Source organism: Osmia lignaria, chromosome 2 (assembly GCF_051020975.1).
Source record: "Osmia lignaria lignaria isolate PbOS001 chromosome 2, iyOsmLign1, whole genome shotgun sequence".
Lineage (NCBI taxonomy): Eukaryota > Metazoa > Arthropoda > Insecta > Hymenoptera > Megachilidae > Osmia > Osmia lignaria.
Window position 1 is genome coordinate 11,475,550 of NC_135033.1, and position 26,593 is coordinate 11,502,142.

Here is a 26,593-nt window from a genome sequence, read left to right on the forward strand (position 1 = left end):
ATGGAAACGTGTATTGTTAATGGTAGCGTTGCTAACAGGATCGTTAATATGTTTATTATTGGCCAAGCCCTCTAAAGTGGAAATGGTTGAGCTATTAAATCGTACCGTTGTCTCCCATAATCCCATGAATATCCTCCATAACTCTCGCAGCGTTATTTTATTCCTATCGCATAAAGGGAAAATGTATCAATTTCCATGGCGAGGAATTCAAAAGCGTCTCGTTATTAAACTTAACGATGTCATTTTTACGACTTTTCCCTTAAAACAAAGAATACCTTTCTTTTACACCGTCCACGTATCGTCGAGATCACGACCGACTCGAACCCCTAGATCCATAGCCGACGTGTTAATTTCGTAAATTAAAGTGTGAACATCGTATTTGAATCACCAGCGTACAATTCTGTGCATTAACGCGAGATTTCTGTAAATTTTCAGAACACCTGAAGAGAGAACCTGTTGTGTCCCGAGGAACGATGGCGAGGAAGTGTGTCAAGCGTAAGCGATATCCCAGTACGAAGGAAACACCGTTGGAAAGTCAGTTCTGGACGCGATCGCCTACAAGAACATCGATCCGCTACCAAAGTCGGATAAAAGAAACCGATCGATCGATATCACCCTTTGTACTTGATTAATTCAACTGCCAGGAACATCGAGAAACCGGCTAAGATTCTATTCGATTAAGAACCAAAGAAACGAACGTTTATTAAGATCTCGCTCTGCGATGACGTTGAAGAAAAATGAAGTAAAAGAGGAGAGATAATTAACCCGAAGGAAGGTTCCGAAGAGCGTGCTTCTGGGAGAAGTATCCTGGCCGATTAGAAACGCTTTTCCGAGGCAAAAAGGGCCAGGATTAATATGTGCTTTGGACGAGTGCCGCGAGCTGGAAGTTGCGAGAGTGGCGAGAACTCCGACGACAGCTGTCGAAAGGAAGACGCGGGGATAGTGGCGGAGACGTGGATAATCTATCCCGCGGGAATGGGTATGCTTCTACCCGACGAGACGTACGAGGAACGTTCCTCGTCCTCGAGACGAAGCTCATGCCCTAACGTACTCGTGGACATCGACGAGGTCGAGGCAGCCAAGGCTTTGGCCGCGTTCAGAAAGTGCGACGACTTCCTGAAGAGGCACGGCATCAGGCCCGAGTTCTTCTGCAGGCACAGGGAACGTTTAGCGTTGCAGACCTGGCTCTTGCAGAGGTCCAAGCTGTCTTCCGGTGAGTTTCTCCAATATATAATAATTTTAGATAATTTCGATCAATTTAAGTCCATCGAAGCCTTGTCTCCATACACGGTGTACAAGTTTACGAGATACGGGGGATGAATCTGGTTGGATAAAAGTTTTCATGCTTCTAGTAATAGATTCGATTGGGAAGAACGGGGGTATCGTGGTTGACAATTTACACGAGCAACGCGTAGACCGATTCAAGCTGGTTCCATGCATCGAAAATAGGAACGGTTCAATTGACCGATCGGACACGACCAGTTTATCGACGTTTCTCGTTACTTTCGTCCACGGTTATTTCGTTACGCCGATTTTTTCGCACAATCGAACGCGTCGTTTTGGTAATTGGACACTCTTTTCCCTAGATTTACGCCCTATCCCCGATGAATCCGAACGAATTCGATGCACAGATTTACACGTATCGCTTGAACCACCCTTGTTCCCTGAAAAATTCACTATGACCAGAATGAAAATTTTATACAATTACTTCTTTCTGTGAAACGAAAATGTATAGAGATCCATTTCTAAGTACCTATTTTGCTAGTTTAGCAAAAGTCCTAAAGTTCGGATAGATCCCTGGTATCTGTATAGTAGTCAATTCGCCCCCTGTGGCTCGGGGGGCTTAGAATACGGCCACGGTATCCCCTGCCTGTCGTATGAGGCGACTAAAAGGGGGGTGTAAAGGGGCGAGTAAGATGAGTGGACTTAAAGGTACAGAATCATATAGCATAAATAATGCAATTGAAAATGACGCGATAACTTTTCGTTGGGCGAAAAGGGACAGATCCAAGTCCCTAGATTACGCCACCCTCAATAGAGGGAAACTTATGAAGCGAAGTGAAGCAGTTAATTCGTTTTACGCAGAGTTGCAATATCAAAGTACTACAAAATTTCGAATTCAATGGAAAATAAAATCGCAATCGTAAAAAAGCAATGTCGATCCGATCGGTGACCCATTATCGGATAGTTTCTGTCACATAAAATCGTGTTCAGGGTTGATGAAACGACGTCAATTGTCCGCCACAAACTGTTTGCCAATTTTTGCGAACGCTAGAGAAACGTATCGAGCGATCGATAGTACGTACTCGTCGTTCGGCCTCTCTCTTTGATGTTAATTTCGATTTCGAGCAGGGGCGGTGCCGATAATTTCGTTAGCCAGGCCGTACTTAACGATCGCACGCTGAAAACGCGTGAATTTCGGTGGCCCATCGACTATCAGCCGGATAACGGCAGGGGGATGAGAAAAGAGGTGGGGAGGCATTAATTTTTGTTTTTAACGAGCTTTACGTATTTATGCAGGGACGCGCATTAGCGCAATTGATTTAATGGCCGACATTAATCGAGCCTGTTCAAGCTCGTACAAATTATGAATGTAAAAGTCAATTTGCCATTTTGTTCGCTGCGTCAACTTTACGACTCTCGCACCCCCCGTGTTTCCTTTATTTTTCTGTTATTTTTTGTTTTAGAGGGGGCAGGGGAGATTTTCTCTTTACGTCTCTGATCGATCGTGTTTAACAAGTAAACAACTCGTTGGTTTGAGCACTTTGTAATTGCAGTTCACGGTATTTGCGGATTTGTAGCGTACGATAGATTGAATGGAATAAAAAAAAAAAAAAAAAAAAAAAAAAAGGAAAGGATTCGAAGGAATTAAGGTGAATTAATTGGAGAGATTTGTTACTCGATAATTTGTTAGTAGGTAAATTAAATTTAAATTTAAAATGGCAATTTGTTAGGACTTGCCTCGATTAATCCTTGCAATACCAAGAAAGAAGGAGGTATTTTATACTCATTGATAAATAACTAAAGATCCTTAATTTTCTACAATTTGTACTCTTGTTTTCTTTTGTTTCACGATAAATTTCACTTGAAGAGTGAACGTGCCAAAAGTGGACAAATCAATTCCAGACGCAGCGGTGGCGTCGTTTTTGGCCACGAAACAATTTCACGGGTCAAAAGATGAAACCGCGAACCGTGGCGGATTATCACAAAAAGGCCGGATGTTCGTTAACGATCCAACAGAAAGGGGCAACTCTAACGGCACCACGAAACTTTGTGTACTCGCTAGGTATTTTGTTCTGCGTGTCAGACAAGATTACCCTGTCCAACTAGTTCTCTGATACGCTAACTCGTTTCGCGATGATGATGTAAACGTCGCTCTTAAACGTGCCCCCTTTTGCTCGAAACATATACAGCCTGTCCGCCTTAATTTCGGACAGTTCCATTATTTCCTTAATCGTTAAACGTCCAAACAAATAATTTATACGAAAACTGTATAAATTATATTTTCTAACACGTATCTTCGTATAAAGAAATGTAAGATATATCGCGGGTATATTTTAAATTCAATACAAACGAGAGGAGTCTTTCATACTTCGCCCTCTATTCATCAGATACGTAAACCGTACTCTTTATTCCAATTCAACGAGTCTCGTAATCCCGTTATCAACCCTTCAAGTTTTACTCTCTCGCCTTCCAACGTATCCTCTCGATGCGTAGATCACAGAGATAAGTTTCTTCCCCTTTAATCACGGCCAGATAAACTTTTCTTTTCAGCCGACCGGTCGAAAACAGAAGGACTCCGGGGCTCTTTAACCGTACGGAGTAACTATTCGTAGTTTCTGCTGCACTCAGGAAACTTTGAGCTCGCGTTTCGAAAACTTTCTTAACTATCAAATCATCGGGTATCACGGTACGCTTATCTTCCACGTCGTCCATTTCGATCTTACAGAAGTCTGTATCTTCATTGGATTTTTACCTATCTTTTTCCTTATCCTTGATACGTCTAATTAAATTAATGCTCTTAGTATTTTAAATAGGAATGATAAAATCGAGAGTAGTAAAACGAATTCGTTGAATTACGATCGATCTCTCTATGAATTGCGAAGAAAATCGAAACGTACGATCACAAGTCCGGAATACAGAATTTCGTTGTTCCCGGATCAGAATATAAAGGCCGCGTAATTACGGGGTCGAAATTACACCGTGTTTTATAATCAACGTAATCATATGCTGCGCGCAGCAACGAACAATTAACGTCCACGTATCGGCCGGTCGCGTTTTATCATATTAATCGAACCGTTCGATCGAACGACTTTACTTTCTATCCACGAATATTCAATCCAGCATTTACCTTTCGATGTTTCGCAGTTTCTTTCCAGTCATCCGTTCGGCAGTCATTCCCGTTGCCGTTTCCACGGAATTGCTATTCCCGTATCGAAATCGTTGATAGAAGAATGGGGGACAACTTGTAAACCGAGGGTACCGGGGGTAAAGCATTTGTGCGCGTTTACGTGCAAAAAAAAACTTTGACAAAGTGTCGGCAATTTGACGACGTGGAGCGCATTGAATATTCCTCGGTGACGCGACATCACGCTGAAACATTTGGCACCCGTTTCGTGTTTTTCTCCCGTGAAATTGATTGTACACCGGTGAAATTTCCCGTAGTTTGTTCGCCGCTACGTAGAAATCGCTTGTTTCATCGACATCGCTCTATTATTGTCTTTACAGGTGAATAAATTATGAAATTTGTCCAGATTACTTGCTCGATCCGCGTGCATACATTTTCCTACAAAATCGATGGCCGCGATGAAAATGTAAACGAACAAAGTTATCATCGTACGGTACGAGTGACGGAGCCGAGCGATTGGACAGTAACAACGTTAACGCCACCATAAACGAACAGGCTAATTGGAGTATTCAGTAAAACGATCAGCAGTCAAAGACAGTGACGCGAAATCGTGGCACGTGAAACGTCCGCGTAAACTTACGTTCAGCTCCGGTGTCAGTCGTGGATTCGCGTAATTAGCGTAGTCAGTGGTAATGAAGCCCCCATTATGGGGCCGGCCGGTCGGTTAATTAGGTTGCACGTTGATTTATTACGATCGTGAGGTGTCCGTATGATAGAGGCCGGTTGGATGCGTTCTACACGTCGCTTCCTTCCATTGAAATATTACTGAAAATACAAAAGAATCATTTGTCTTGTAATTGAAAGGACTGGACTAGCGTATGCACGCTTTTGATGAACGAGAATTTTCTTTCTCTTGGATACTCCTGTGTTTAGAGAATCCTTTGTGAATCTATAATGGAGCGGTAAGGAGCCTCGGCAAGGTAGATTGATATTAGGCCAGGGTAAAAGAAGTACCGATAGAAAGGAAGTAGATGATTGAAGTCTTCTTGGCGTAATGAATACCGTGCTTGACTACGAATCAATCAAACCTAAGGTTCGAATCCAGTTAGGGGTAGAGAATTGATTTTCGAGAAGCTTTGTAATTTGTGAAATTAAAAAATCTCCAAAATTTAACTAAAATAAACAAATAAATAATTCCACGAAGACAAAAAATAAGTCTGACGTATCAATAAAGTAGTATGACACGCGAAGCGTTTTGGTTAATTGGTTTGTGTCGAGCAAACGTCAACGAAAACCCTTTGTCCAGGGGGTTCATTCATTCCCAAACAGAGAGACGATGCCTTGAATTTACTGGACCAAACGATAAATCATCCGACGCGGTGGGCTCTGTATTACTATAAGGCTAAGCATCACGCGAGCGCGCATTTATTCCCATATTTATTCGGGCAAATTTATGGACGCATTTATTATGAAAATTGATATTTCGAACGGACGGAGGCCAGTACGAACGTGTAGGGGTTGTTTGACAGTGGCTCCGGCAACCGAGACGAATAAAATCAATTTCCGGGTCCATTGAGCGTGTTGCCAGCGTCGATGGAGCGCGCGGAAGGATACACGCGACCACCTTTCCGACGCGTCGCGTCGCGTCGATACGCTTTTATAATAATTCATCGCCGTCGTACGGCCTTTGGTAGCCGCTTTATTGTTGGATGGACAGCGTCGATCGACGATTATTCAACGATTTACGCGGCGAACGTAACGCTTCGCTTGATATTTAATCGCAGCTTAGTACATTATTCTTTTCGAATAACATACGACGCATCAAACTAAGATTACTCGTATCTCGTCCAATTATTCGCAATTTCAAAGTCGATTTGACGCGTCATTATCGAAGGTATGCCTGTCGTTTCAACGTCAAAGGCTATCAACCCTTCCTTGTCTCGCGAGGGTTGAATAGTCCGCGAGATGTTTCCGTCAGCGATGACTCGAACGGACGATAACTTCCGTGGAAAGAGGAAGCGAAGAAGGGTAGGATGGAAATTTCATCGGGATTTATTAGCCACGGGAAATCGACTGGGGGCTCGTAATGACCGAGGCATTACTAATGGGACGCAAGGGGAGGGGGGGGGGGGAGCAAAAAAGGGGCGGAACTGGCTGGCAACGTAACAACGCTGATGCAAAAGCGAACAAAATGCCGTCAGGTGTTGCACCCATAAATCACGCCGCGTACGTACCATCTTTCTCAGTCTTCGTCGTGACGCGGCACGGTACAATTGTCGATCCATTCGATAAATAAAACATGCGCCACCGAGAGAGCAGTCCCATGGATTTTGACGCTGACCGGGATTGCTTTTAATTTAATTAAAATTTATATCACGCGATGATAAACTCGGTATCTCGATTGAAATTTCAAACAACAGCAACGAAGTTTCCTTTAACACCTACCTTGGTAGGAGAAACTTTGTAAGAAATATAATAGGAGCCAGTTGTTCATCGACTGTACCAGTAATCGCTTGTTACAACTTCGTGCTGTCTAAGAAAATTCCTCCTTAGTATTCAACTTTTATCCCCACGAACAAACGTCGAGGGACATTTTTATCTCGTTTCATTTTCTCTCTTGCCACGTCTCGAAATTGCTGATTTAACGCGTTCTATAAAGCTCCGGCTTCCACGGAACTGGCTGTCCGTTGCCTAATGCAAATTCATGATAACCACGATAGAAAGTGTCTCTCTTGGCCGTGTATATTTACCGGCTCGTCGTGAATAGGAAGTAGACACTGGTCGCGTAAATAGGCTCGCACGGTGGTAATACGGCCGCGTGTACCAGGACCGAGTCCGCAGCTTACACGAGCCCGGTTGTACGAAAGAATTTACAGCTGGACGAGAGCCAGGGTGGTGTAAAAAGAAAAAAAAAAAAAAAAAAAAAAAAGATAAAGGGAGTTGGCGAAAAATCGATGTAGGGGTTGAGAAAGCTTGTATTAACGAATTTTCTCCGTGTAGAAATTTTCAAACGAACATCCCAAAAAGCACCGCGATAAACGTAAAGTTCGTAAGAGTCAATTTTCTGGGTCGACGTTACAGGTCACAGCTGTTTTTATGGAGATCCCCCAAGTTATTCGGAAGGGGCTGTAACTTTTAATTAGCGAACGGACGATTCGAAGTTTCACATCCTCTCGGGAAAGCGAAACTTCAAAAAAAAAAGAAAAAAAAAAAGAAGGAAAAGGAAAATCTTAATTGGTGTTCTTACCACCGATTCGCCTTCGTTCGCAATGCCTCTGGAACGAAGCGAAGGGACGAGGTAGTTAGAACTTAGGCACAGCTTTAGGTCACTAACACTTTACTTCGAATTCCATTTGAAACTTTACGAACTTCGTAACGAACTTTGTCAAAATTCGTTGTGCCTAGGAAACAGGTCGATAGTCGCGAGAACGTTGGGAAGGAAAGGAAGAAATTTCCATATTATAATTCATTACCTACTTCGATGCTCCGGTGAAAAATTTCCTTTTCCTCTTCTACGTCACGTTTTCCTTTAAGGAAGGTTACCGCGCTTACACAATGAAAGGGTTAACAGTAGCCTGCTACCATATCGCCTTCCTCTCGCGTTCGAGCGATTACTCGCGGCGGAGTCGTCCGATGTCCATTAATCAGTCAAGGAGATGGTGCGGTGGTAGGAAAGTTTGGTCGCGAACCTTATCTCGTCGAGGGTGAATTTTTGAAGGGAACCTACGGTAATTACCAGGCATTATGAAGCATCGATGCGAGCCGTGGCCTCGTTATAAATCAAGACGGATTGAACGCGCGAAACCGAGAGACTCCTACGAAGCCACACGAGAGAGATAAATCACTTGTGAGGCCCGTGGCCCAGACCCAAGAGTTCTTCGTTTCGGGGCCCGCTTTTAAAATTCGTCGATTACAAGTATACGTATACGTATACACACACGAAGCCAAGCATGTAAAACCGAGAGGAGCCCTGTAGGCCCGCATTTTATCCGCTTTATCAGGTTTTCAGCCGGCCGTCCGATACGCGGCCATTGTTCGGGCATAATTAGATCGTTGGCCCGCCGGATCCGCGTGTATTTATTGCCTTCTATGCGTCACGGCTCGCCTGGAATTGGTGTGCGTTATATTTGTACGTATGCGTGGGTACGTGTGCGAAGCAACGAGCACGGTCACGGCAAGCGGCAGGCGATAACTCAGCCAGCAGGTATATAATTATCAAACTGCGTAATTGTTAATTATTGTGCCATTGTTGGCGACCGGTAATTAATGCGGTGCCAAAGTCCGACGGTACGTGTCTCACGCGATCGTACGATTGATCGGCGAACCTTCGCGCATCCGCCCCCGAACGACCCTTAACTGCAGACGTTAAGGAAGTCGATGGTACCGAGGGATTTTCAACGTCCTTACGGTATCGGATTCGCGTTAAACTTAGAAATTCATCAGAGCTGTAATCGTTAGAAATTTTTTACGCAACAGGAATATTCCTATTGGTATCGTTTCCAGTGTCAACTTACTATTCTAATCAGGAAATTAGGTAGAGATAGTAAGGTCGAATTATGAAACTTGTTAATTAATTCGCATGCTGATCCAAATGAGTTACAGTTTTCTCAGTCACGTAGCAGGTAGACGTGGATGTTGTATCCATGGAAAATAAATCCCACCTGTAAGCGGATACGATCGATCATTCCGTCTAATTAATTCATCCGTCAATTAGCAAGGCCGCCAGGCGTGTACGTTAACGCCTAAGCGACGTGTTGCCGCGAAAACGAAAGGATAGAAGGGAAGATTGAAAAAGAAAGAGGGACGGGGGTGGGGGTAGGAAGGTTATGGTAAAAGAAAAACGGGGTGCCAGCCACTCGTGGAATTTAATTAAACGAAGGGTAAGGCGATACAGGGAGGGAAGTTGGCTGCAAGAACCTACCATCGAAGCAGTTCTTTCGACTTGCCTTCCTAATGATTTTCTCGCCGGCTGCGTACGCTCGTGCGGCACCCAACTTTCCTTCCTCACCTTTCTTACACTTTGCCTTCCTTACTTCCGTCGTGAAACGATGCCAGCTTTTTGCTTGCTTACTGCTCTTGAATTTCCTCTACACGTTCGCCTCCACGCTCCGCCATGAAAACTTCGGCACATTTAGCATTCAAATCGTTTCTGAATTGCCGTTACGAATCTCTCGTTGAAAGTCCTCGAGCAAGTTATCCGTGGTACAGAGGGGGAGGGATGTTGATTGAACGTACACCCCTCAGGATACTTATTGAATTTTACATAAACCTTCAAGAAATTCGACGATCTTAACCCTTTGCGCAGGGGAGGTTCAAGCTCGAAGCTTTAGAAACTGTGCTTAAAAAGAACAAAAATTTTGCTTTACAAAAAGCAAAGGTGTAATGGGTTGTCACAATAATTAGCAGTATCGTGATATTAAAATGGTAATTTATGTCTGAAGTGTCGATAAGACACTCGGAAGCTGCGTTAGAACGCGTCCACCACTTGTCTCGCGAGCTCTAATTATAATTGATCGCGAGCCTTAGACGGGATCCAGGTCCGGGACGAAGGAATCGTAATAAGCGTGTTCTAATGACTAATGACTGGTGGCCGCGCGAAAACACTGTGATTTATTTCCGGTCTGTAGTACGGGACGCGTGTTCCGTCACAACAGCCAGGAAAAATGGTACGACCGGTTGTAATATCCATCCGGTGATAATTAATTATCCTGGGTGTCGATAAAAACTGGCCCTTTGAATCGAAATTACACAGCTATTCGGCTTTTCCTCGACCTTTAGTGATGTTTTCTTTAACGATGATTTCCGATAGTATTTTTTATGCTGAACGAAAAATTCTATAGGTCCCATGAGGAATCGGAATCTAATCAATTATCGAACGTTGAAATATTAAAGTCAATGTGTTAATCTACTCAGGTGCAAAATCTTGCGTGAATTAAACTTTGCAGGTGTTAATAGATCGATGTCAACAATCGGGTGAAGTTTAATCGGATGCAAATTAAAGTTCCCTATCCCGAGGGGTGGAATTAGATTGCACCCTTTACACCCGACACGTTCGTAAAGTTCTACCAAAAACGAAGAAATTTGACAGCGATCCAATCTTCTGGGTATAAATCATTCAATATGATATATCGAATAGAAAATGAAAGAGAAGAGGTAACAGTCGGAAAGTGTAACACGATTCAAGGTGGTAACCGGTTAATCTTGATCGTATATCTCGAGGAATCATTGAGACAACCACGGGGAGAGTAGAGTCACATTGTAACCATCCACTATGCATAGACGCGTACCGATCCGCGGTTATACGAATCTCATTTTCTCCTATAGCCACCATAGCTTCTCCTCTGGCCGAGATAAGCCGTGTACTCGTTGAATGTTAAGGATGCGCTGGTGAACGGTTCGGGGAGCTCGTAAGAGGAAGAAAGATAAGACGGGATCGTTTCGAGGTATCCTTCGAGGCACGTTCGTCGAAACATGGGGCCATGATATTAATAGAGGGGGGGCCATGGTTCTCTCGCTGCTTTCCGATATCGTTCCCGGCAATTTTCGTAATCCACCGCGGTAAATATCAAAGGGAATAACGATCCCTTGAAAACCCTCGCGAGATTTCGCTATCGAAAAGAAGTCGAACTTCAGATGAGTCGTACTGATAATTACTATAGAGATTGTGTTGAGCAGAGAGTATTAATCCCTTGCTTCAAGTTAATTCTCTCCGCTCGTTTCACGATTGCATCTCTGTTCGTCACATCATCGAACGTGTCCAAGAGCGAATCAGCTGAATATCGCGTGAAAAGTAAAAGGGAACCGCCGGGTTTCCCTTCGTACCAGGATACCGGATCGTTGGTGTTTCAGAGATACCCAAGGTACGCGCGAACGATCCATCATTCCGCGTCACCGATGCACCGAGGTACACAGGCCGGCATAATTTGTTCGCTCGATTAGATATTGAAAAGCTGTAAACCCGGTCGGTCTGGTCTATCAAGAGGGAACGAGACGGCGAAAAGGGACGCGTTGCACTGTCGCTTCATCTCGATCGCGATAACAGAGATTGGATCTCGCGAGGTGTCCGTAAAATAATCAACCTCCTGGCGCGTGCAGCCATAGTTTGCCTTCGTTTCCACCGATCCACGTTGCACACTTTTCTCCTCTTTTTAATCACGAAAAGAAGTAGATCGTTCGAACGGTCGTTCGTCCTCGATCCTCGTATTTTCACGCGAGGATCCATCGATCGGTCGCGCAGAAGAGTGCATCGCACTGTTCTCCGCGAGTGGAGTGAGGAGAGAAAAAATTGGCTGGGTATCCATTGTTACGCGAAGTCAGCCCGTCGTTTCGTGGGTCGATGTCTCTTCGATCCATCCAATTAAACGTCCGACGACGGGAGAAAGAAGAAAGTCACGGGGTAGGATGGGAAAAGTGGAACCGGGCTGACAGTAACGTTTGCAGCTGGTGAATTCTGTAAAGGGTTCGATAAAAACACCATCGGTTTGAGCTTTAAAACTTGAAAAGGTACCTTTTCAGATTCTCGTTAAAAATATATAATTATCAATTACATCCCACGCAGACCTATTATTCAGATCTACCTTCGTTTATTTTTCCAAATATTTGAAAGAAATGATAAAGTGGTAGATACGAGATGGTTTAGAGCAATTTCATAGAAAACAAGGAATTCCAACGAATAGCTAGACGGAAGAATTTATCACCCCGAGATGTCCTCTCTGTTTGATCTCTGTCGTCCGACCGTTTGGTCCTTTCCTCATCGGGTTCTGCGCGCGCGCGCGCGCGCGTGTTCGTTCGTCCAGAATTCTCCGGGTAGGAGCAAAAACCGCGACTCCTGCCGGCACTCGGAGTCGCGATCCTGAAATAACGCTGTGGTTATCTGGAAAGCCGCACTCCGCATCCTGTTGGCCATCGGGCGAGGTGACTCGCCGTTGCCGGTGGATACTCCCTTTAAAAAGTATCGCTCGACCGGTTGACACGTGTTATTTCAGCGGCTGAGTTATAAAGTGTCGCGTTCCCTGCCTCGTACCTGGCACGCCTTGGATAGATCAATTTGCTCCGTGCCATTGATACAGGCAATTGGATTTTTCTTAGATATAATTGAACGGACGACAGATGGTCGTGGAAACGGGAACATAGCGCACAACAGGTTGCCCGATCAGGCGTCGTCTAATCAATTATATTTCGCGTAAAACAAGAGAGGAAGAAAGTAGATGGAACGTTAAGAGGGCGAAGTTGGAACAAGGATGAGCATCGGGGCGAGCAAGGTGATTTCAACTACCGTTCCCGTTCGATCCGGCCTCGTTCACGTTGAAAGCTGAGCTTCGCCGCTGAAAGATCGTCCGCGATCTCGATCAGAGAGTTTACAGAGACCGGACAAACGCGGCCTGCGTGCAACGAGGTTTCGTGGGGTCCAGATAGACCTTGAACGGGCTTACCGGCCCATCCGTCACCCGCTGACACCGGACCCGATCCGTTTTTGTCTCGCTCACCGGCCCCTCTGGCCGACTTCTGATTCGCCGATCCGCGCAGGCTGCCAACGAAACCGACAGAAAAAATTCTTAACCCGCCTCTACCCGTTCGATTCCGTTGCTAAAACGCGTCCACGTCGCCTCGAATGTTCCTCGTGGAAATCGGCTTTAGGAAATCGGCCGTTTCCAGATTAATCAGCCGGTCGAAGATCGATTTTGTGGTACGATAAACGTAGATAGAATCGCGAGAGTTCTGGTCGAACCAGTTTTAATCTAGATTAATTGTCAATTATGTTAGCGATTGTATTTGTCAAATATACAGCACCGGTAATTAACACGTTCAATGCTGTAAGCGTTGGTAAGGCGATCGGTACCACGAGAGTAATGGTAATCGAAATGAAAAGGGAATGAGAATTTTTAGGTAGTAAATGAAATTTTTCGACGAAGAACGATCGAGCTTTAATTTCGCATTGGCCGACGCAAAGTGGTCGCGGGATGGTTAACGCGAAGGGGGTAAAAGTTGTTCGACGATAATGGAGGAGCCGCGGCGACGAAAAAGGACCCCGCTAGCCGGTGCAAATGGGACGTCCCTGTTCCCCGACTTATCGGCTGATAACCGTCGCGACAAAAACGCGACAGAGATAGGAGGCGAATGCTCGCTAATCCAGTTTTCTGCGATCCCTCCCCCTCTTGATTGCACGACGGCCTTGCATTCGATGCATCGGGTATCGACCATCTCAAAAGCCTGGCCTAATTAAAATACTTCGTCGCCGCGTTGCAGAGCCTCGCGCAATCCCTTTATATCCGAAACTTCCTCTAACGCAACCCTTTCGATTTCGTTATTTCGATTATGACCTCAGCTGACAGACTTTAATCCCCGATCGCGAAACGATTCTTATGGAGAGAGGATTAGCTGGACAAAGGAAGGGTTTGAAATAGAAAATGCTTTTCTTTTCAGCGGTTTCGTGCTTTCCGAGAAGAACGATCAATAATGGTAATCGTTCACGGTTCGCGGGCAGATGCTCCTCGTAGCAATAAACGAACGAATAATTGCAATTATCCGGTGCGCTCAATTATCGAGTGCAATTAAAATATTCGATGAACAATCCGATGCTGTGTATTTTTCTCTCTGTTTTTTTTTCTCGCAATTGGAATGTATAATTGATAGATTCCTCTAGGGAGGAGTACGAGTTCTTCGACCGTTGAATGGTATCGGTCAATTTTAATCCAGATCCATCGGTGTCTATGAAACGCGATTTTACATCGACGATTAAACTAATCGTTTCACGCCTATTCGAGTGATACAACAGGCTGTCGTTGTCAGCTGTAACGTCTAATCAGAAGCGTGACTAATTAACGTGCTTGTACTTATCGACAGGTTTGCCACCTTGATTATCCTTCTGGTCGCTAACGAGGTTGATAATCAAGGAATTCTCGCCACGCTCAATGGAAATCGAAAGTTCTTCACGAATACGATTTTACGACACGATAATCGTCGATTACGCGTTCGTTTCGCCTCGGCGTTACCTCACGCGACTAATTATCCGGCGATTAAGTCAGCCGATCTCGATTATGCTCGATATTAAGTGTTGTTTGATCAAGCACCAGCAATTTTACCGAGAAATTTCCCGTCGAGATTCAATTATGTCGATAACGCTTTACTAATTGGAACGTACGCTAAATTGTTCTACATTCTCGCCTGTGTATTGCAATCGCCGTTTAAAAATTTCTTTTTTTTTTCAGTAATTAACTCATTTTACTTTGACAAAGAATTCTTAATATAGCAAAGAGTTGAAAGGACGATATTTATAACGATTCGATAAATCAAGATGTGCACGATTAAAAAAAGTACACCATAGACCCTTGAAGCTCTCTGGGTTAATAATCGTGGGTGATTGGTCGATGTCGAATCGTTTTCAGAACAAAACTTGAGCATTTCTCTTTTTCTCTCTTTCTCCATTATAGGCTCGTGTTAATAAAATACAGACATCGAACGAACCATGCGGCACGATTTAACCTTCGATTAAGGGAGTCAAGTCTTACGGTCGTGACTTACCATAATGAGTTGAGCACACACGTACACGTACCGTGTATATCAAACTTAAAGCTAAGAGAGATAATTCCTACTGTTGCATCAGACTCGATGTGGTTCTTTCTTTTTTCACAAGCTAGAATAATAATTTACCCTGTACATCGATGAGTAACGTATCATCATTAATTTCACACTGATGATTGGATATTTTATAAAATAATTGAGGGAATTATAATTACCACGAAATGATCAATTTTCAAATTAGAATTAATGAACTAGATGAAAAATAAGCTAAGGGATACTAACATAAAAAATTCCAAATTCCAAATTTCTACTAAAAATTGAAGAAAATTTTTTAAAGGGATCATCAATACCGTTTGAAAAATATCCAAAGTATCGGTAATTCACCTACAGAGTCGGATAAGGCCCTTTCTAGTAGGCAGCAAACTTTTCTCAAAGATCGGTAAACTACCTGAAGAACGCAATCTACAAATTTCCTCGCCAGATCGTGCTGCAGGTACAACGGGCCCATTTATCCTTCGCTCGTTTCCTGCTTTATCGACGCGAAGTTAGTAGAAAGAGGCCTTAGAAATGGGCCCTCGGGCCCAAGGTACCCCCACTGCTTGGAATCGAGAGGCGATCGCTTCGAAACCGGTTCTGTACGGGGCGTGCACGGCTGATCTCTTGGTGGAGATTTGAATTTCACCGCAAAGAGCGGATCCTCTTCCTTCTTTTCACCGCGTTCACCTTTCTCCATACGATCAAGGAGAAGAGTCCGGGCCTAAAATCAACGACGAGGGGTAGCCGATTGGTTCCCTCTTCATCTTCGTGTGTTTTCGTTTACCCGAACGATTACACGCTACTCGAACTCGAGGACTTTTTGATGAACCCACCTTTGTAAAGACTTTATCTTACGAAAAGATATTTCTTCTTCTGTTCATCGATGAGTCCAGGTGATTAAACGAACGTTTGGTAAATCATTTTAGAAATTATTTTTGTCATTGATATCAAGGGCTTGAAACTTTATTAATTTAATTTCGAAATCCATGATTCTTTGCCTATGCGAATTAGTTATCTCGAGAAGGCAGCAAACACGCAGAAAAGGTACTCGTCGCTACTTCTAGCTGCCGCCTTGTCCCCTCTTTCGCTTCCAACACAGCTCCCTTCCCTCTGCTGAACAACCACTCGATGTCCCACTCTGTGGGCCTCCTACGACCCTCCGCTAGGCTTCGTGGGGAAGCCGCTGAGAAGAAGAGGAGAGGTAGGTCTCACCAGGGGCCGACGACCACTACCGGACCCAACTCTACTCCCCTTTCATCTCCTCTACCTGGCCACTCTCTTCGACCACGATTATGCGGAGATTAAACTCGCCTCGTTGCTGTGCCACGAACAGATTCGCCACGGAATTACGCGTCGAGGGTGTGCGTGGCAGTCGCGGTACCTTTTGGGGCTGTTTAAATAGATTTTTTATTAAATATTATGATTTTTTGATGGAGAAATGCTTAAAATTGAGTCGCCACTTCACCACTATCAAATTAACCAAAAGGGTAATACAACCGTGGCGAATGAAGAGGAAAGATGATTCCGAAGGAGGATGATAGTGATTAAAATGTCGAGTTGGCTCGATAGCCGAACATTCTCCGAGACTAAGTAGGTTCTTGTTCAAGGATCAGCCGCAAGGAGATTATTCGAAGGGCCACACGGCTGATTAACGAGCGCATGCTCGGAAAGTGTGAGAGCCCGAATTTCGAGGACACGTTGGCCCTCCCAGCTTGCCCGTCGCAGCACCTGTCGCGCATCAGATTTTAACAACACACTCGGCTATTTTGCATGAAACTGACCAAAATTCTCTCTTGAACAGATTCTTCAGAAATTTCAGATCAAATAGGAAAATTGAATTTTGCAATTTGAATATTTATGCTGTTTTAAATTTGAAGAAATTTTCTAATTTCCAAAAAATCTCCTAACGAATGTTTCAAAGGAAGAGTTTCAAGCATGTTGCACTGTTTACGACATAGGGTAGGCCAGAACCACGGCCATGTTGGATTCCTCTCGGCGCTGTAGATGAAAATTATAAGGCGGAACACGCTTCGGGACGTCCGTTCTGGATCCTCTGATCAGGCTCTCTGTTCCCTCTTCTCTCATCTTTGTCCTCGCCCCTCTTATCGGTTCTTCTTAACCAAAGTCAGTGCTGACTGTTGTGATCGAGTTTGGACCCTTCGTCGAAACGAGAGCAGCTTCCATTCTCTTCGTACCAGATTAACCCTTTTACTTTTAAGAGCGATGATAGCCGTTCATCGTTAAACGACCACGAAGAGTGACTCTCTTTTTTCCTCTCATCTTTATCTACGAAATACAGCCAGGTACTTTGCCGAGAGGCACGTAAACGTTCGACGTTATTGTTCGAAATTGTTCGAGCAAGTTCATTTGGCAAGATATCCGGATACGTTGAAAGAGCTACCGGTGAAATACGGGTTTGAGGTTAGCTCAGGGTAGTTTTGGGGGGGCGTGTATCGCGCGACTTCACGCTGACTTAGCGGCTCTCGAAGCTCCAAGGGACGCAAAGTTAAAGGGTATTTACATGTAGTTGTTGCTCGAGTGCTTCTCGTCGACGTTGCAAGAGAACGTTTAAACGTTTCAGGGTAATGGAACGAGCAAGATTCTACGCTATTTTCAGCTTAATCGCTCCGTTTTATAACTGTACCCTCCTTTTTCAAATTAACGATTCAATTAGACAAGTTTTAGAAGAGACGTATACATCGCCGTGAAAGGTACCATTTTCAAGACCCAATTACCATCGCCGATAGACAGGCAAGTAATGAAACTATTCGAAAAATAGAATACTTAAATGTTTTACACGAATGCTGTAAACTAAGCAATAATGCCTTCCACTCGTCCATTAACCAAACCGCACTCGAGCGTTCTCGAGGCGGGCATAAATCACGTGTAAAAGGATCTTACCGGTAGACACAGGTAACAAGCAATTAACAATGAGTCGTTGTTCGAGGTATCTAGCAATTATATTCAGCGAATCGATAAGTATGTCATTGAAAATGCGTCCTGTCCTCGATACACTACACAATTAAGAAGAACATTACGCAAAGTTCGTTGTGAAAACGTCGACAGTTAATGGGTCTACCCATAGAGCAATTAACGGTACGAAACGAGGGAACCTTAGCTTTTTTATTTCCCTCCTGGTTAACGAGAGCGTTCTATATTGACTCGAAGCTCTTATATCGGTTAATTGGTTGAAATCAATTTAGAGACATCGATGAATTTTTGTCTCTTCACGGTAGGAGGTTGTTGTCCCGTTTCACCGGTATAGGAACTAGGTATACGTCAAACGTCGGCTGTTAAAGTTGAGTGAAATTCATGAAGAGAACGACGGGTTAAAAGTTTCGATAGGGAGAGACAAATGTCCATCCGGTGCGAGCAATTCAAATCGGATCACGAAAGGTTGAATGATGAATTTCGAAGAGACAGGTTGCCCGTACCGGATGTTTTTTCCTATTGAACACGTGGTTCTGTCAAAAAATCCTGAAAACTTTCGGAGGAACGTTTAAATGGATATCAAAGTTTCAGTTGAAAATCATCGTTGCTCCAAATAATTCATTTCCGACACTTTAGTCCATTCGGGTGACCGCTAAAAAATTCAAAGACTTTTCATATCCACGTACCGCCGTGTTTTCCGCTATTTGTAAACAACGGTTCATCGAACGAGGCATAACGAAGGAACCTGGAACACCGTCGTCGTCGAGGCGGAATAGTTTCTCTCGCGTAGCCGAGAGGAAGAAGAGGAATAAGGAGGAGGTCGAGGGAGATGGCTAAGGTTAGTCTAGGGCCTCAGCCATTTTTCCATCTCAGCATCCACACGACGCAACGGTCCAGTCAAAGCAGAGAGGGGCCCGATACACTCTCCCCACTTCTATCGTTTCGCTGTGTGCTCCACGGCCAGACATCCTGGACCCCGGTACGCCTGCGGTGGCTTCCACCTAACTGGTGAAGCCAGGTGAGCCAGGCCAAGGAGTTATCTCGAATCCACCTTAGAAGAGATAGGGCCCAGCCACGGAGCTGGGTTCCAGGCAACAATGACGCCCAGTTGAACTCGACGAGTCGCCACTCTTCGTGCTCCTGCGAACGCCGCCTCGTGTCACTTTGCATTCATCAGAAAAAGCTTCGAAGCTTACCGAACAGGTGGCAAGAAAAGTCTACCAATGAAATCAATCGAACGTTCTTGATCCTCTTCTTCCGTATCGGTTACCCTCGCTGATCGGTAGCCATCTAAAAAGGATGTTTCTCGAAATTTCCTCAAGTAAAACTATCCTATTCGCGCGCGTACAAGTTTCCTGGTGATACCGAACAGAAAGTTCTTCGAATCGGTTTCGCGTCGCCTGGGTAAACGGTTTCCCATCGAGCGTGATGTGATCTGTCAAGGGTTTTCTTCTTCTTCCTCTTTTTTTTTTTTTTTTTTTTTTTTTATTATTATTATTATTTTATTTACGACTCAGCAGTTTTCCTGCTTGTGACGAGGAGAAAAAGGTGAAGGAGGAAGAAGATGTGCGAGTGCGGTGACGAGTGTGCCGAGGACACGATGAGCTGGCACCACCGTGAGATGTCCAGGTGATTTGTTCAGTGAATCCTCGAGAGTTTCGATCGTTCCGTGATCGGCGGTGTTTTGTAAATCGTGTAGTAGGAGAGTGGTGCCAAGGTGAAAAGGTGCCACCCTGATAAGCCGAGGAAAATTCTGGCCGATAACGAGCCTCGACCGCCTGAGATGGCCACCCTGGGCCTCTCCAAGGTCTTCATACTGGACAAGTACTTCACGGAGCTGCAGAAGTTCTGGGAGACTGAGAAGAAGCTGCAAGGTACGCCACTGGCCATCCTCTTCTTCTTCTTTTTCTTCGCGTTTCTCTTCTCTCGACAGCGTCGATTTCACGGACGCTGCACGATTTAAATACGGACACAAATGGAGGGAGAGACACGGTAGATTCTTCTTCTTAGTTACACTTCTGCTTCCCTGCTCGTTCGAGCGCGACTATCAGGTTGTTTCTTCTTTCGTTTGTATCAAAGAATCGCTAGAAACGTGCTCTATACGAAGTATATTTCATTTCCACCCTTGCAGTACGTTAATTAAAATATTTCCAGTCGTATCAAGCGACGTAACGATCTCTGAAAATCTCAATATCCACCGAAGGAGCTCTTCATCTTTCATATTTCATATTTCGTCCACGTTCACCTCGCTGCTTCTTTTTACGCCCTCGTGAAAACTCTTGTCCGACCTCGTTCGACGTGCCAACAGTGATCGAGTTCCAAGCGACTGTTCTTTTACGGTGCTATAATAATATGAAATTGCCAGTGTTTAACGAGATTCGAGGGGCACTGTCGGACAATCCGTACGTCCCTGTCCACTGACGAACAAACGTGGCTAGTCGGAGAAGTTACCTGCGTTTTACAGTTAAAACAGTCCTCTCGCGGTTTCTCCTCGTTGATTGCCACAGCTACATTCTTGCCACCCACCGGATAGGATTTGAATCCTTTACGAGGAAAATCTCCGAGCTTTCCCTCGTCCGTTTCCAAGTTTTACCGGCCATCCGCTCGTCGAATCGTTGTTTACCTCGTGGACGGTTCATTTTCATTCAAGAACGGATTAACTTTGTTATTTTTGGAATCGTTCCCTGAAATTTACTTTCTCTTTGGAAACGATAGAAATTACAATTTTTTGACTTTTCATAAACCGGGAATTTTATTCACCTCTTCCCCAATTTTATCTAACCCCTTTCCCTATGTCTTTCTCTGTGTTTCTCTACTCTCGAGTCGGTTAACGAAATTTATTATCTCATCACGGTTTATTTTCCTTCCTGCTCGTGATAGCAATCGTAACTCTTTGCTTTATGCATTAATCCCCCGAGGCATATTGTTTCCCCTCATAAACCACGCGTTGAAACATTAAATACTTTATCATCGTTTTATCTGTCATTCCTTATGCTATTCGCTCGGAAATGACACCAGAAAAAAAAGCATCATTTTCCGTATCATCAACGTACACCTCCTCAGCATCGTACAACGTCGTTCTTCTTTTCCAAGTTACTTTCTTCGTGGAAATATCGCAATCGGTCGTTGGATCTCACGCCAACGTCTTTTCTCGCGTTTTGTTTACGTCCCGTGGAAAATTGCCGATAAACTGATTTCCGTTATTAAGTAACACTACCGACGATTGACCAATCGAGGCTCGCGAGTTACGTTCGAACACGTGCAGTGGAACGATGAAATTTATGGCCGCTGTTACGGACGATGCTGTTCGCCATTCAGCTCGTAACAATTCAGTTGATTGCCGTTTTCTTTCCTTCCGAACCATCGTTTTAGCTACTAGATGATTTCGAAGGTCTAACGTGAAATATCGTTTGGCTAAATGATACGAAGAAACAAAGATGAACATTTATGCTTCTTCTATTTTAACTTTCATCACGATTTCCGAAAGAATGAAAATCACGAGCAAAGTTCCTGTCGATCCGTTTTATTCCCAGTCCACCCTGGTGACATTCTTTCCCGAGGAAACGTTGACCGCTGGTCCCAGCGGAGGACTCCCTTGACCCATCTTCGAAAGTTCAGGGAATAAAGTCGGCGAACAGAGGGAACGTTGGAAGCGGAGGAGACACTGTTGGTTGCATCTCGCGATCCTCTCGCTCGGATTTATGCAGGGCAATGGCCTAAGCGAATGTACATCCACATCCACTGTAACTGTCCGGTTCCTGTTAGCTGGTGTGTGCACCACGTGCGCCACTGATACGTGTGCACACTGACGACCAGATAAACACGAACGCGTATTATGCCGAGAGGCTAGCGATGGCCTCGAGATTCATCCAACGAGATCTAGTAGATCCTTTGGATATTACACCAACGTCCTGTGTGTACGATCGTTATTTCCTTTTACAATGATCAGTGATTCGAATACGCTATTGCTCGTCGTAGATGACGATTGTCCTTTTAGAAATTAGATAGAAAATTGTTAATATTTCAAGTAAATCTGCTTGGGACTGCAAAGACATTTGTAATAAAAATAAATAATCAAGAAAGATGCACGGGGACTTTTAGTTTCTTCGTGATACTTTCCACGTTCCAGTTACCTGGAACGATCAAATATTAATGATATTTGGCTCGGTTTTACAAGAAGCACGCTTAAATAATGCATTTCGGATGTTGCCGATGCAAAGGTAAGCCAGAGTTTCGAATTCGCGGCGAAACTTCTGTTTTATTCAATTTTAACGGTGCTCAGGATTTTCGAGCACTCTCGAACTCCATCCGATCGAGTGGCTTGAAAGCTCGCTAACCGAAAGAATCGTGTGGCCATCCATGATGATAGCCTACACGGATACACGTCTATATTTTCTTTTTCACTCTGTATATACACAGGTCGTTTTAAGTGACGTTCACAATCGAAGATTTAACGTGTCGGTAGCTCAAACGAGTCGTTCCCTCGACCTTTCGTTATCCCTTCGCCCCATCACAATGAGAGATTTATGCCTGGGTTACCTGTCCTTTTGGGAACACGACGTTTTAGGTATTGTCGGGGGCCGCTCTAGTGCCACTTTCGATGAAAGAACATTTCTCGTCGAAGTGCTGATGCGTGCTGATTGTGATTACTTCGAGGTAAAAAGGTCCTCCTTTACTGGCTAGAATAACATTTTCTACTTGGAGATTACTTGATTAACTTTTAAAGATATCGTTTTGACAGAAGGTACAGTGTATGGAAAATTTTTCTTCCTTATTTTCTAGGCAAAATTTTACAATCTGTGTTGCTTGATCCACTTTAAGACCTCCTTGGGGAGAACGATATATTTCTCCCACGCTCTCCATGCAATTAGGTCATTTTAACGAAATCCAGCTGTTTCGTGTCCATAAACCCTCTTCTTTATCCGCAAATTTCCCCGTTATTTCTTACAATATCCAACAAATTCCCTTCTGCTCTTTTTCCCCAATCTTACATTCCCGTGTACTTTATGTTTAATTGTCACGGTAAATCTGACCAATTTCGATTTCCAATTCACCGCAGCTTCTCGCTAATTTACATGTTTATAAAACCGTTGAAACCACCTTTAACGAGTAGAATCTTCCTCTCCACCCACAAAAGGAGAAGTAGGAAAGTCGTAAAAAAAAAAATAAGAATACAGAAGAGGATCCTTCGTGTTCGAGTAACCGAAGGCGAGATCAGCCGCGGTTAAAACAAGCGAAAACAAAGTCCTCGAGGGAGAAACGGTCGAAAAGAGCGGGTCTCTGAGTTAGGTGCGGAGGGGTCGGCGTGCAGGGGGTAGCCAGAAATTTTCGCGGACACGGGGCCAGAGGCGAAGGTATCGCGCATTATCTCACGCGAAACGATGACGCGGGACGATGGGAATGCGTGTACCTTCCGAGAAGTCGAAGAAAGTCGATGGCTACCTTTTTCACGACCTTTCCAGTGAAACCGAAACTCGTACGTCTCCTCCACCTTCGCGCCGGTACAAAGGAACCACGAAGAAAGGGGACCGCGTGCGTGTGACTGTGTGTTTGCACGTGAGAGAGGTTCGCTCGACCTCGGGGTCTAATCAGATGCGGGTTAATCCTGGCTGTTTCTCTGCCCTTAAGGATCGTTCACACGTGAGAGAAATTGTGATTCTCTTTTGGGAAGATCCTCCACCTATTTGTATGGAAATTTACGGGAAAATTGGCCGAGGAAAAAAATTTGAATACATTTCGTTGACTTAGAATTTTTCGTAGAAATTTTCTATCTTCTCCGCGGAATTTCTTTTAGAATTATTCGCAGTAAGAAATATTGAAGTCGAAGACAGCTTCCAGCTAACGAGCTCGCGTACCGGTAACAAGTTTGTGCGAGTTTTAACGCGAACACCTAACTCCTAGCTGCAATGATGATGTTTCGAAGAGAGCATAGTTAATTGGCAAGCAATTTGTGAAAGATCAAAATGAACTTCGGAACGTCGGTAGCGAATTGCAGGTATTAAAGTAGCGTAGCTTCGATCTTGAAACTTCAAACACGTTGAACCATTTCGAAACACCCCGTTAAACAAGATCGAGTTGCCTCGATTACGAGTTTACCGAAAATGTACTTTCCTTTTTCTTCCATCGTCCAATTAAAATTTTCATTCTATTTTCCTTATTTCGAGAAGTGGACTAAAAATTTCAGTTGCATCCTGCACGCGCCAAGGAGAAAACGCTTTTATACCTTTTTTCGACCCTTTCCTCGAACAGTTTTCCCTGGTCGTTAGTTCCGGTCTTTCTATCACTCGAAGATTGCTTGCTACGTGTTTTCTAGAGTGACCTTTTCAGCACAAATTGTGCCATTTAAGCTGTATTCGATTTATACTGCTCGTTCAGGTACGAAGTGCGACGGTAAGAGAGTCATTTTCAAATAGAGAAACTTATTAATTAGCACAGTGGTTTTCGATATTTTTTCCAAGTCATATAATCTTTGATATTCTCTTATTAATATTGGTACCTCGGTATCAATAATGATACCGACTTCAGCAACGATAATCAACATTCCAATATCAATATTCTTGATCGATTTATCGGTTATTTTGTGATGGATTATTAGTAGTCGATAATGTGGCAGGAGGGAGATGGAGGTTTAGAATAGCACAGCGTAGAAATTATTTCAAATACCACTGTCATCTAGATTAACGAGAGATCCGAAGAACGTTGAAGGGTTCATTATCCGAGATAGTACGGAGACACGTCTATTTCAGTAATGAAACTTCTAGTATCACTGTTTCGTGGAAATCAATGAAAATTGATGCGCAAAGTTTCGTTTCTTCGCCTAATCGAAGCGTCAAAATACATATTGCGTTTCCTAACTAAAACTGAATCGTTGACACATCAATTTTTATTTCTTATTGAATTCTCCTTACATTCACTTCATCCGCCCGCTGATGTGTTAATTTACACTATATTATACCATAATCAAATTCCTCGGCTGCCACGAAATCAAGTGCATTCTTAAACAAGGAACCGAAAGTGGCGAGAAAAAGAGAGGCGAGACAGCGAGGGGCTATCTTAAACACGTTTGTTCAACGTGCTCGGTTAGATAAGAAGAAAGATGTTTCGATCGAACAAGATACTTTGCATTCCTTCAAAAACGATCTCTCCATATATTGTCAAATTTATACTAATCAATTGATAGTAAAAACCATAATTAATTAACTCCTGTGTGAATCAATTATCGCAGAGCCGGCCCTGAATTATCGCCTCTATCGAATATTGCATTCGTCAATTTTCCTATCAAATCATCCAACTCTACATTCGAACGTGAATAACATAATTTCGATTTCGGGTCAATTTGGCCCAATCCATGTACCAAGGTTAAACACTTGTTAGATAAAGAGGGGGCGGCCTGTGATTCTCAAACGAGTACATTACGTCCCTCCTGTCACGAATAAAAGTCAGCCCTTCTCTTCTTTCTGGTTCGCTGGAAAGTTAACGCGAATGGGGTGTAGAAGCCGTGAGAAGAAGACGACGAAAAAGAACCTGTTTTCTTCGAACGAGCATTCAGCCCCGAAGGTACCTGTTCGCTTTAATTCCGCCGCAGTAGGACCTGCTTCTCTTCTTCTTCTTCTTGCATCGTATACCTGCCATGCTAGCGTCCTTTTTCGTTTGTCTCTCGTTTCTCAGTCACTCCACGAGTATGGGTTTCTCCCATGGAGAAATATGTATGCCGTTCACCAGGACCCATGGAAAGCGAGGATGATTAATCATCGTACGAGATCGCTTCTATCGTCTATTCGATCCTCGTTTCGCGCGCTAACTGACGACTGCTTGTTGTTCAATGAAATCGTCGATACGACTCGTTGAAACGTGGGACATCATCCTCCCCTACCTTTCATTCTGTTCAAAATACCGATTTTTCGGGGATTTGTGTAGTTTTGAAAAGTAAAAATTTATTAATTACAGAATTTGTGGATTTTATAAAATTGCTTTGCTTTGGTATTTACATTTATCGTTTATATAGAAGAAGCAGATTTTTATTTCATTTCCACAAAAATAAAAATATTTCACAGGAGGATCTCTTCAGCTTTCACCGTTGATCTCAAACAAATCTCCTCTTTCGAGTGATATTTCCTCATCGATCGAGATAACACGATGAATTTTTTCAAAAAACGCGAAGCCCATCGAGCGTTCGATTCCCGTACGCGTTCGTTTCGTCAATTATTTTCGCAGAGAGTAGTGTCAATCTTGCGATACGATAAATGGCCAAAGAGGGAAGCAGTCCGTTTAACTTTCAACAATTTTTTGTTCAGCTCCCCCCCTTTTTTTTTTTCATTTTTTTCAAACGGTCAATCCAAAGCAATTTTCAACAGATATTCAACGAAATTCGATCAATTCTCCGTGGAAAATAAAAAATACCCCTACTCGATCGTTATCGACAGCGCGAATCTCGACATCCGTTTCAATTAACGAGATCCTGTATGCCGGTCACGAAAAACATCGAATTCTAACTGATAAAAATATTTTGTTTGTAACTACCGCTGCCACTTGAACGTAATCTGGTTTCAAAGTAAATAATACATTGTTGTCGAATAAAATCTGTTTGTATCGCTTTCAGCCACGGTTTGACTTTTCAATGGCTCACGCGATCGAAAGTACAATATTTTCACCCCTTTTTTGCCGTATGCTTTTATGAATCCTGATGTATTTGCTCTGCCAAACAAACAGGTTATTAAACTGTTACCTTGTTCCTGTATACGATCCATATTTTTGTCG

The 26,593-nt window shown here is 43.7% G+C and overlaps 1 protein-coding gene across 7 annotated transcripts in view; it reads left to right on the forward strand.

The window, feature by feature from the left end:
* dachs (unconventional myosin-IXb-like dachs) overlaps nucleotides 1–26,593 on the forward strand; it is a 60,022-nt gene that overhangs the window by 20,185 nt on the left and 13,244 nt on the right. For 4 of the 7 annotated variants that reach the window (XM_034329998.2, XM_034329997.2, XM_034329999.2 and 1 more), the window contains exon 2: nucleotides 436–1,213. In XM_034329998.2, the coding sequence (XP_034185889.2) occupies nucleotides 856–1,213 (358 nt within the window). In that variant the 5' untranslated portion in view covers nucleotides 436–855. Of the gene's footprint in view, nucleotides 1–435; nucleotides 1,214–19,353; nucleotides 19,711–26,593 lie in introns of those variants that run through there. The other 3 variants (XM_034330002.2, XM_034330003.2, XM_034330000.2) reach the window with 3 other exon arrangements.